General features: G+C 34.8%; 2 protein-coding genes across 2 annotated transcripts; one reads left to right on the forward strand and one right to left on the reverse strand.

Moving 5' to 3' along the window:
* Positions 1 to 496: 496 nt before the first annotated feature.
* On the forward strand, positions 497 to 2,401 carry LOC132048773 (transcription factor bHLH139-like). Its single transcript, XM_059439460.1, has 5 exons — positions 497 to 994; positions 1,082 to 1,269; positions 1,301 to 1,424; positions 1,519 to 1,584; positions 2,028 to 2,401. The coding sequence occupies exons 1-5, from the start codon at positions 545 to 547 to the stop codon at positions 2,118 to 2,120; spliced, it is 921 nt and encodes a 306-aa protein (XP_059295443.1). The 5' UTR covers positions 497 to 544; the 3' UTR covers positions 2,121 to 2,401.
* An 11-nt stretch (positions 2,402 to 2,412) lies between these two features.
* LOC132051028 (uncharacterized) lies at positions 2,413 to 7,164 on the reverse strand. Its single transcript, XM_059442338.1, has 4 exons — positions 6,011 to 7,164; positions 5,088 to 5,330; positions 4,895 to 4,986; positions 2,413 to 3,819 (listed from the first exon to the last, which is right to left on the reverse strand). The coding sequence occupies exons 1-4, from the start codon at positions 6,968 to 6,970 to the stop codon at positions 3,045 to 3,047; spliced, it is 2,070 nt and encodes a 689-aa protein (XP_059298321.1). The 5' UTR covers positions 6,971 to 7,164; the 3' UTR covers positions 2,413 to 3,044.
* Positions 7,165 to 11,762: the final 4,598 nt, after the last annotated feature.

Consider the following 11,762-nt stretch of genomic DNA (forward strand, 5'->3'; position numbering starts at 1 on the left):
AGTGTTATCTTAAAGCCTCTGAAGGGTTGCATCATTTTGTCCACAATTAGTTAAACCAAAGTCTTCTGAGTTGTACCTGGTCCATTGTGGCCAAGTGACCAATATTTCTTCATTTCATTTAAATGGGAGTAGTATTTGACTGAACGCAGAATTTTAAACATGTCAAAAGTATATTAGAACTTGTAATCTTAAATATTTATGACATTTTCATAGCTATAGCCTATAAGAACATATTAGTAGGGATAAAATAACAAGTCTAAAATAAAAGAATTTCGAAAACAAGACTGGTGTCATACTTTTAACAAATTGAAACTAAAAAAGTGACATAAAATAAAGCAGTGGAATTGAAGTACTAGTATTAAAATACTAGTTGGGGAATATTCTGCTTATTAATCATTGGTTACTGAGTCTCCAAACAAAGTCTTCATTTTTGTTGGTATAAATATGTGCCTCTATGCATAGACCATATTGAGTTCTCTATTTCAGTTAATAATATAGCAGAACTCCATTAAGTTCCCTACAGGCTCTTAGTTATAATAACAATATGGAGCATATGTCAGCCATGTCTGAAGGTGAATGGAGTGGAATGTATTCCTCTTATCAGGAGGCTGATTTTATTGATCAGTTTCTTAGTAACTGTTTGCAGCCTAATAACATTAACAATTCTATGTATTTTTCTTCACAAGGAAGTAGTTATAATGGTTGTTGTAGTTCTCAATTTTCCCTTCCGAGTCATGAAAGCTACTACGAGAGTCATGTTCAATCAATCTTGATGAGAAATGAGAGTTCAATAACAAAAGAATATGATATGGTGGAAGGTGATAACATAAGTTCACCCTCTCAGGTACTTACTAATAATTACAAGCTAATTGAAGTGGATGACTTCTTTAACCAAGATATGAGCAATGATAGCATGGAGTATGTATTGCAAGACAAAGTGGATAGTCCACCAGAGAGCTCTAAGAAAAAAAGATCCCGTGGATTGCTTGTTGATGTGAGTATTATCATGTGAACTTTGATTTTATGTTGTCATCTGATTTTTTTTCTTAAGTATTAAATTTCTCTAATTAATTAATGTTAGGTCCCAAAGAACAAGAGAAGCGTAAAGCTGAAAAAGACTAGTGGGATGGATGGGGAAAACAAGGCCGCACTTCAGAGGCAGAATTCTATTAGTTGCTGCTCGGAAGATGAATCTAATGTTTCTCTCGGGTTGACACGAAAATCCAGAGCCAGCAGAGGTTCAGCAACTGACCCCCAGAGCTTGTATGCCAGGGTATTTAACTGAGTGTTAATCACCTAGTTTTGCTTGTTTTCTCGATCATCTAGTATATATGATCATAATTATTTTCTTTCCTTTTTACAGAAGAGAGAGAATTAATCAAAGATTGAGGATCTTGCAGAGTCTAGTCCCTAATGGAACCAAGGTAAGTGTAATCAGTCACTGAATCTGCATTAATGATCATGTAATCCGCTGTGAGAGTATATAAGCCTAAAAGGCGCGACACTATTTGATGACAGGTTGACATTAGCACCATGCTTGAAGAGGCAGTCCAGTATGTCAAATTCTTGCAACTCCAAATCAAGGTAAATGTGTATTGTCCCTTCGCAGATTAGATTTCAGTCATTGAACACGCTGACTCTAAATTATGGATCGCTTATGTTTAGCCTGAAAGCAGAAAGCAAAACGAAGCCTATAGCTTGTCTCATCATAATAGTTAAATAACGCCAGGGCTGGCTAAAAACTAATGATACCAACTATATTCATTGCTTCATAGTTTAGAATTATTCTCAGGAGATGATTTTAATTAAGGGCAAGCCGATCGATCAAAAACAATTAGATTCCCTGGCTAAATATACAAAAAAAAATATACATTCTTATGTATAAAATATGTATATTTTTATATATATTATATATTAATATACAAAAATATACATTCGCTGATTATTATTTTGGTGGGCGGATATTTATGTCAGTTTCTTTTTAATTTACAATTAATATGGGCCTTTTTGTTTTGGTGTCTTTACAGCTTTTAAGCTCTGATGACCTATGGATGTATGCTCCCATCGCGTGCGGAATGGACATTGGCCTAGATCTGATGATGGGTACTGCAAAATCATAATGTTAATTGAAAAGCTCACAACACGTGGTGGCAATGGATTTGTACATTTAGTAAATTGATAGATGAGAGCATTATCATACCGGGAGATAAAGAATTATTGCCATTTTGTAATGGTGTCTAATCAAGACTCAACCTATGGACTGGTTATTATTATCTTATCCATGAGACTAATCATTCTTCTCTGACTGACTATTCAAATTTAATAACTTCCTTTCTGGCTGCTACCTCAACATGATGAAGGAGCTGGTTTCAAGTGTTTATAGCATTTTGCAGGGTGTCATGAGGTGCAATCAAAAAGTAATCATCTGTAATCATAAATGATTAATAATATGTTAGTCTATCAATTATGAGCCTGATTGCTTCTATTTTGTTCATGCGAATGTGGTATTTCCCTCTCTTGCTGATACTCATACACGAGCCTAAGTTTGCAGCAAATATGGTCCAAGGATCGGTTTAAGTTATTCCAACATGCTTTGAAGGAAGACCTGATAAATGTAACAACTACTCCTACAATTACTTCAGAAAATCTTTTATTGAATATAAGGTGCTTTTGTAGTGGTAATAATAGTAGTAGTAATAAAAGATACCTTTTATTCATGAAAATGCTTATCAGGTGACTACTAGCAATATAAATCTACTTCAAAGTTCAAACCAAGCAAGCCTAAGCCGGAAATGCTCATAATCATGGATCAATCGATATCTGTATTACACATTTACTTGGAGTTGTATTTACAGGATCTGCGTAGAGTTAAGATACACTAAGAAATATAAAGTATTCAGGAGAGTGGAAATGGAAAAAAAAATGCTGCATTAATCGTCTGTTAGAGAAGATTGATGCATGTATACATTTTCACCCTCATTTTTTTAATATGTAGCAATCACTGCACTTAAATCTGAATTTTGTGGCTTTCAAGTTTGATCTCACTAGGCATTTCCAAAAGCCATAGCAGTTCTCTCAACATGCTTCAACAAGATCCCATATATTTTGTTCCTTACCCTTTGACAAACTTCAATTTCTGAGTCATCCAAACTCCCGTACTTTCGAGCATTCGCCTCCTTATTGATTATCACATCTAACCAATCATTGACCCTCTTCACCTTATACATCATTCCTGCTATTTGACTATCTAATACCATTGAAGACGCTTTTATTTCAACCTCATCTAGGTATTTCTCTACATGTCCCAAAAACAATTTTCTACACTCGTCCTGCAACGAAGAAGCTAGGACAGTGGCTGTAGGCATTGTGCTTCCCCTAGTCCATTCAGGTTGCTCATCTTTGTCACATGAGAATAAGAAGGGAATCTCATCACTGTTTCTATGTGATTTGATAATATATGACCCTTTCGGTTTGTTACTTCGACTTGATGTGCTTGATGACTTCTTAACCGTATTGGTGACAGCCATAGTGCTTTGGATTGGATTGAAGGCAGTGGAGCATGGTGAAAGATCAAGAGCCACAGCAGATTTTATCCACATAGCTGAATTTTTCTTTCTCTGAACTGCAATAGTCAGTGCTTCCTTAACTGAACCGGTGTTAGTCGAATGAACAGCTTCATCTGAAGTTCTTAGTGGACTTATATTTGTAAGTGACTGTAATATTAATTGTGTCTGAGCCATGTCATCTTGAAGATCAAAGAACTTATCAACATGAGGCTGGAGATCATCTTCTTCAGCTAAATGGAACTCTGAGAACTTGCTGGAGAAAGGAAGATGTGTTAGCCAGCCACCATCAGCCATATGAGATACATGGGCCATCAGAACAGCGTAACAGCGAAAATAAAAGAAAGCAACACAGAAATTGCACACAAAACAATAAGAAGATACTTTGTATTAATTTTATAATGGTAAAACAATATAATGACTTGTAATGGAAATCGGTAGCTTCTGTAGATTGTCAGCAATGCACTTGAGCAATATTGAACAGAAAGATTAACTGTCCAAAATAAAACCTCTATTTCTTCCATATTAGATAGTGACGGCTAATTTTATGCTGACATTCTCACTACAATTCAGTCATATGCTTTAAGCTCTTTCATATCTGGCATGGCAACTGCGAATAAAGTCCCTATATTGTCTTTGGGTAGTGAGAATCTCAAGGAACTCCTCCCAGTTAACTCTTTTCTACCCGGTGCTACCTCTATCTGTACTTTATGTTCCTGCTTAGAAGATGGTAAATGATACATTTAATGATCCTTACCGGCAGAAAAAACCATGTTAATCTCTTGTGATGCAGGATCTGTATTTTGAAATAATCCAGACGCTGTTCTTCTGATAAAAATGATTATCATCACTTGCCAATGATGTCAGTCTATGACTGGTATAAATTTCATTTAGACATAGATGTCTAATATTATTTTTAACCATTCTCTACTTGTGACGATTGTGCTATAGATCATTAAAAGACAACCTCCGAATATATTTGCTGATATAAGAAGTGGGCCATTACCAAGATTGTAACTTGAAACTAATAAGTCGCTCTTTTAGCTTCACCTAGACAGTTTCTAGAATTCAAGATCCTACTTCCTATTATTTCAACCCAGGCCAATATAGAGGCCATGTTAACTTAAGGCCATAGGGACAAGACAAAAATCAAGTACAATGCAATGTCTTCACAATAGAGCCTTGAGGCCTCATATCATAAGGAATCTATTGGTTTAACCAATTGAAACAAGAAGAAGCATGACGAAAAGAGAGAGCATAATCAGGAAATTTTCTAATTAGTGCATCCCAACTCATCTTGCATAAAGTAAGAGTTGTATCAGAAAGTGCACCTCAAGGAATTGAGCAACCTCTCAGCTGCACAAGCTTCTTGCAAAGCATCAGTAGCTGCAACCAGAGCAATGTCTCTTTGCTTTACAACCTCCTGTAGTACAATGAAACGTCACAAACGTTAGTATCATAATAAATCACTCAACTATTCATGCAGGTATTACTATGAAAGTGACTTTTTCTTGAACTTAGCACCTTTCCAAGCTTCACCAAGCTCGATGGGAGTGAGTCCCATGATATACCAGTTTCTGCCCCTTGTCTGTCATGAGCTAAGCGGTCAATTGGATGTGAGGCTTTCTCACACTTTATCTGGGAGAAAGATGTTTTGCTCTGAGGGGAACTCTTCATTTTCTTTGCAGCGCCAAATTCTCTTCTTCTTGGTATTGAACTTGAATTGTCATCGGAGCTATCATACCTTACAGGACGAACTGGTGAAACCTGTCTATATAAAGTGAATAAGGATGAACTTGAAGGAAAAAAACACAAAAGAAATAGTATGCTAAAATAGTTAAACATGGCAATTAGCCCAAAATATGCTTAAAAAACACAGAGAAGTATAGCCACTGGGAATAATATAATCAATCTGTGGCGTGAAAACGTGATACCTAGTATCAACTGAAAACAGGATGTAGCAGTCTACAATTATGTAAAGGAAATGTATCTCAGTCTGAAGTCCATGTTGGGCCTTAATCATTGGCTATTACTCCGAATAGTTGCAGACTACAGAAACACTAATGACGATTATGCATGCTTTTCTTATCACGTTTACATATTTGTACTTGACTTAGGTTGCATAAATCTGTACAAAACCCTCTATAACAATTGATATGGAGTTCCTCTTTATGAACCTTTTATTTGGCAATATTAATAGTAAACCAAACTTAGCCAGGCTTTTGTATAAGCCAATTTATAAATTTCAGTTCAAGAAAGTTACTAGCAAAATCATGCTGCTTTTTTGCCAAAACTTATACTATAGTTTAGAAAATGCATTGATAGTACAAACCTTGTGTCCTGACCAGTGTAAGAATCTCATAATAGATAGTAAAGACTTCAAATTATCACAACAATATTGGAACAATTAACATGAAGGAAAGTAAAATTTGACAGTTAGCACTCACAGTTGGACTAGGACTACGAGGTGGTCTGATATCGTGCTTGACAACAGAAGAATCGAAGATCTCTTTAACTCCCAAACTCTCTGACTCTTTCCAACTTTTTCTCTTAGAAGACGAAAATGAGAGCGATGACAATATGCTTTCCGTATCACTATCAATATCAAAAGATCTTTTCCGACTCTTTTGTAGTTCCCGAAAAAGATCAGAATTTCTCCTCTCACTGTCAGATCTTTTAGCAGTGCAATCCAAGCCCATCATTTTCTCACCTGAACGTACTTTCGAAGCACGCAAAGACCTAAACTTCCCTTTAGATTTTCCCTCCAAATCATCATTTTTCTTCTTCAACACCTCAGGATCAGATAATCCACGAGACAACTTTCTTGAATTGCATGGGATTTCAATAATCCTATTCTCAGAAATTACACTTTTTTCAACAATATCTTCGTTAGATGCCTCAAGAATCTTCGCTAAATTCCAGGCCGAAACAATATCTTCAGGGGTTCCATCACATGGTCGCCTGCCAGGGAGAGGCGTTACGCCCCTTAACAATGGAAAAGGATGAGCATCTTCCAATTTCTGTACATAAATGAACTGCCCGAGTTTCAATTTGTTTGCAAGAATCATCTCATTTTGCTCATCAGGCAAAGAAACATACATTGCATGTGAAAAATCTGAAACTTTGAGGTAAAATCCTCTATTAGGCCAAAGATCACCTTCTTCAAGAACAGGAACAATGCTTCTTATTTGCAACAATATAGACTTTCCATCATCCTCTAAGGCATTTGCATTATTACCCTCCATTTTCATATCTTCAAGAAACTTTACAAGAACCCCAGACTTCAAAGAAGCCATTATTTTCATGGACAAATATTGATAACACCCAACTATCAAGGTTACTAAGCAAAAATGAATTTGTGTAATAATAAGGCTACATACAGATAAAAGAATGTTCTTAGATACCATTCAGATAAAGGATAACATGATAGAGAGAACACATTGGATGGATAAATGTAATGATTCAAACAAGGAAGTTTTCAGGTAACAATGTATAAATCCAATTTTGAGGGTCTTTGTGCTGACTGACTTTGAAGATTTTCAGCTTTGACCCCAAAGAAGGAAATTAATGGCTGTGGAAGAAAATAATGAATATGAATGAATGAAAGAGATGCATAGAAAGCGGGAAATGAATAGGTAGTTAAAAACGGTTAAAACGGTCCAATTTGTTATTACATTTTCTTTTTCTTTTTCTGTTCTTCATACACAATGTTCAAATATTTGCTTACTACATTCTTGGATAATTAATAAAGCTAGTCAAATATTAATTGATTTTGCTATTTTTCATTTCTGTTACTCGTCATTTATTTCATAATAAAGAAAGCACTACTGTCATAAAGCCACATAGAGAAATAGATTCTCTAAGAATATTAATAATAAGTCTAGAGATTTCAATCAAATATTTTTGAAAATTCAAGGGAAGCCTATATATCATATGCCTTTTACTGAAAGTTTGGACGTTAATCTTTGAAGATTCAAATGTTGTATTGTCATTAAGTGATTGGAATTTATGAAACAAGTTATAATTGTAGATTTCTTCCTTCAAACTTAAAAGAATGTAATTTCTTAAATTGTTTTCGTTAGAGCTTAAATCATTGTAGATACAACTAGTTATAGATTTATTAATAATTAGCTTTCTTTAATTTTTAATTAAAGATTAATATTTTTTGAGATGTTAAATTTAAATAATTTTCTTATGTTTTATAACATTAAAAAAACTATGATATTACTTGCCGCTAGACCAAAGAGGCTGTTTTATAATCTAATGCTCTTATACATTAAAAAAAAAAAAAAAAAAAATTATTTTTTGTGTAATACAGCCAAACAAGATGTAAATGTCAACTGTTATTGTACGTGTATAATAATCAATCGTTATAAAAGCAAAAAAGAAGTCAGAACAAATAAGCCTGTTATAGAGAGGTTTGACTGTACTTTAATTTAAAAGAATAAATAGATTTTACATCCAAACAACTTTAAAGGCCTGGATCCATTAAAGCAGAATCAAAGGAAAATAGATCCGGTCTCTTAAAATTCTTTTTTCAGCAAAAAAATATAATAAACAAAAATTGTATTCTATTGTACTCCCTTGCTTGTACGGCAAGATGGTAAAAACTTATTTGTTTGAATAATTACATCAAATAAATGTGTACATGACATGTGATTGAATATAAATAATTACTATCATTTAGAGATGGCTAGCGAAGGTATATTTTCACTTTATTAAATTACTTAGTTATGATAAATTAAATTGATTTGCTATAAACATTTAATACGAAAAGATATTTATCCTGCAAGACTTACACTCTGTTTGGATCCTCGTTACCCATGATTTCATAATATATAGTATCGTATTGTATTGTACTGTATTGACGAATACAATGTTTGGATAGACTGTATCGTTTGTTGTGGTTTAATAATTTTTTTAATTGTTTGGTTTGATTGTATGGTATTGTATAATAACATGTATGTTTACTAAAATACCCTTAAACCTTAATTACAAACTAGTTTATATATATTAATAAAACTAAGGTAAATGATAAAATAGAAACCTTAAAAAATAAGTAGGTGGTGGGGTGGGGGTGGGTGGGTTTGGGTGATGGAGGTGGGTGTGCGGGGTAGGGTATAGTGGAGAAATGATATACCGCAAAAATCATCAAATTCTTGGTCACAAAAATTGGGTTTTTTCATGATTATATAACCACGAAATTACAGCGGATTTATAGCAGCATACAACATAATTTTAAGAATAATGAAAACAAACATGATTTCATAGAAAAAAAATACAATAATGAACTACCGGAAACAACCATCCATACAGGGGGTTAGGGGCACTAGGTCCTCGTATTCCGGTATAAGAGTAACTTTATTCATATATTGACTAGAGATTTTTCTACATATATTCTTTTTAGAAAATATTTTTTTACCCAGGCCATCCCAAAGAAAGGAAGTTTCAAATATCTTGGGTCTATTATACAAGAAAATAAGGATATTAACGATGATGTCTCACATCGTATTGGTGCAGGGTGGATGAAATGGAGGCTTGCTTCAGGAGTGCTGTGTGATAAGAAGGTGCCACCAAAACTTAAAGGCAGGTTCTACAAAGTGGTTGTGAGACCGACTTTGTTGTACGGGGCAGAGTGTTGAGCAATCAAGAGCTCTCACGTCCAAAAAATGAAAGTTGCAAAAATGAGAATGTTGCAATGGATGTGTGGGCACACCAGGCGAGATAGGATTAGGAATGAAGATATCCCGGATAAGGTTAGAGTAGCATCAGTGGAGGACAAGATGAGGGAAGCGAGGCTGAGATGGTTTGGGCATGTGAGGAGGAGAGGCATAGATGCCCCAGTGCGGAGGTGTGAGATGTTAGCTATGGATGGTTTCAGAAGAGGTAGTGCTAGGCCGAAAAAGTATTGGGGAGAGGTGCTGAGACAGGACATGGCACAGGTTCAGCTTACCGATGACATGACCTTAGATAGGAGGTTTTGGAGGACTCAAATTAGGGTAGAAAGCTAGTAGGTAGTCGTTGTTTCAATCTATAATCTATTGTCCTTTGTTTCTTGCTACCATATGTTGTTTCTTATACTTCGATTATCTTATTTATCCGTGGTAGCTCGTTCCCTTTTTTTCGATCGCTCTATTTTGACTTATTTGCTTTCTTTAGTTTCATTTGCATTTTGCTTTGAACTGCTTATGCTTATCTAACCTTTCTCGTTGTGTTTTCTCTTGAGCCGAGGGTCTTTCAGAAACAGCCTCCCTATCTTTCGAGATAAGGGTAAGGTCTGCGTACACTTTACCTCCCCAGACCCCACAATGTGGGATTTCACTGGGTATGTTATTGTTGTTGATTTTTTTACAGTCTCTTTCTTTTATCCAACAAAATAACGAATAGAGAAGCCAAGTCCTAGTAATTCCTTTCTTTGTTTCTTGGTTAAAAAACGATACATATTTTAATTTAAATAAATACATAACCAAATTTAGAGTGATGCAACTACTTGATTTATGAAATATGGACCTAGTCGTATACGACTAATTCATAACGCTTCTACTTGTATTACAAAGTGAAACGAAAATTATGTATAAAGGTGAGTGCAACAATGCTTCTACATTTTGGATAGATTAAGCTATGTAGACTTCCTCATGCTCTTCTTTGGCACCCCCTGTGAGTCCGAGGTAGGAAATTGGTCTATTTTCCTCCACAATTTGTTTAATCATTTCTAATGCTTTTTAAGTTTACTTACCTTTATCATTTGTGTAGTGATCCAGATTTGATGGAGGAACTTGGGAAGAAGAGGAAAGAAAAATAACAGAAGTTTCTCGAAAAAAAGAACATGAGGTGAAACACTGGTCTGATGATAAGGCTATAGATGAGAAAATCCGGGAGTAGACAAGGTCATTGAGCTTACTCAAACCAGTAAACCATAAACATCCTCTCATTCCTTGCCATTTCATCTCTCCCCTCCTCTTGTAATCACCTTGAGTTTGTCTTAAGTTCCCAGTTGTGAAGAACAAGAATCATGCTATGGTATATGGTAAGTAACCTAAACGTGTAGTATTGGTTGTTACAAAAGCAGCTAGACATGTATGGAATAAATATGGTCTAATTCTCTCGGAAAGGCGAAGTCGAAAGATGTTGAGAAGCCTAGATGCAAATGCTCCCAGAGCAACCTACTAGAATCTGATATTTTTGGGTTAAAAAGAACTTACAAAGAGCGGTTCAATAAAATTAGTGGCTTAAAGTCAAATTTTAATAAAAGTCCTCAAAAATTTTAATATAATTTTATATGTATACATAGACATGCGAAAAATAGTATCACCTTTTTTTCATAATTGTATAGTTTAGGATTCTTACAAGGCATAAATAGAAATATTAAAAGCTAATAACATGTTAGCCATGTGTTTACAATATATACATTATATTGGATCTTGTTGTAAGAACTTTATTTACTAATATGAAGGTTTGAGTAGTTTAATATGAAGTTTAAAATATTTCTATTGTTAAAAAGTAGGCAATTTTTCTTTCATTTCTTGTAATAAAGAATTGTATTTTTTTTTTTTTTTTTACAAAGTTTATCTTTGTCGTCTCTGTCCAGGGGAACCTTTGGACCTTCTAGAATGATGTCCCAAAGCTCCAAGTCTTCGCCTATAATGAAATCTGAATCCTTACATTCCACCATCCATCATATATTTATTGAAGGATGGTGGCCTTATGGTTGATTATCCTTCTTGAACTCCAAGTGGTTTAATCATCTTAGATACATATAAGGTGTTAACCTTTTTTCAAAGAGCCCGTTCTGATACCAGTTGTTAATTTAGCTATCACCTACTATGCTAAAGAATTGGGTTTTTCAGTCACTTAACAAGAAGTAAACTGCGGAATGTAAAACACAAGAAATTTTACCGTGGAAAATTCCTTGCTCAAGAGAGTGAGACCTTATTGTAATACCTAACTTAGGAGAAGAGCCCAACAATGGCAAAACACAGGAGAGATGCTGGCTATATAAGTAACCAGGCGTTACACCCTACTGACACATTTTAACGCAACGCACACTTAGACCCAGAGCGGACAATATCACTAGCGGGTTAGGCTATTCCACAACCTCATTAGGATTTGCCCCAAAAACTTCACTAATTCAAGCAGTTTTAGGTTACAGACTAATAACCAAATGGAATATAAACTTAGTACCTTTCACCCTTACAATTC

This window comes from Lycium ferocissimum, chromosome 3 (genome assembly GCF_029784015.1).
Source record: "Lycium ferocissimum isolate CSIRO_LF1 chromosome 3, AGI_CSIRO_Lferr_CH_V1, whole genome shotgun sequence".
Taxonomy (NCBI): domain Eukaryota; kingdom Viridiplantae; phylum Streptophyta; class Magnoliopsida; order Solanales; family Solanaceae; genus Lycium; species Lycium ferocissimum.

Coding starts and splice junctions, on each gene's coding strand:
- LOC132048773 (XM_059439460.1), top strand. CDS start 545: ATGGAGCATATGTCAGCCATGTCTGAAGGTGAATGGAGTGGAATGTAT. Junction 995..1,081: donor CCCGTGGATTGCTTGTTGAT/GTGAGTATTATC, acceptor AATTAATGTTAG/GTCCCAAAGAACAAGAGAAG. Junction 1,585..2,027: donor TCTTGCAACTCCAAATCAAG/GTAAATGTGTAT, acceptor GTGTCTTTACAG/CTTTTAAGCTCTGATGACCT.
- LOC132051028 (XM_059442338.1), bottom strand. CDS start 6,970: ATGGTATCTAAGAACATTCTTTTATCTGTATGTAGCCTTATTATTACA. Junction 5,331..6,010: donor CTCGTAGTCCTAGTCCAACT/GTGAGTGCTAAC, acceptor TTATATAGACAG/GTTTCACCAGTTCGTCCTGT. Junction 3,820..4,894: donor AGGTTGCTCAATTCCTTGAG/GTGCACTTTCTG, acceptor TCCTTTCTCCAG/CAAGTTCTCAGAGTTCCATT.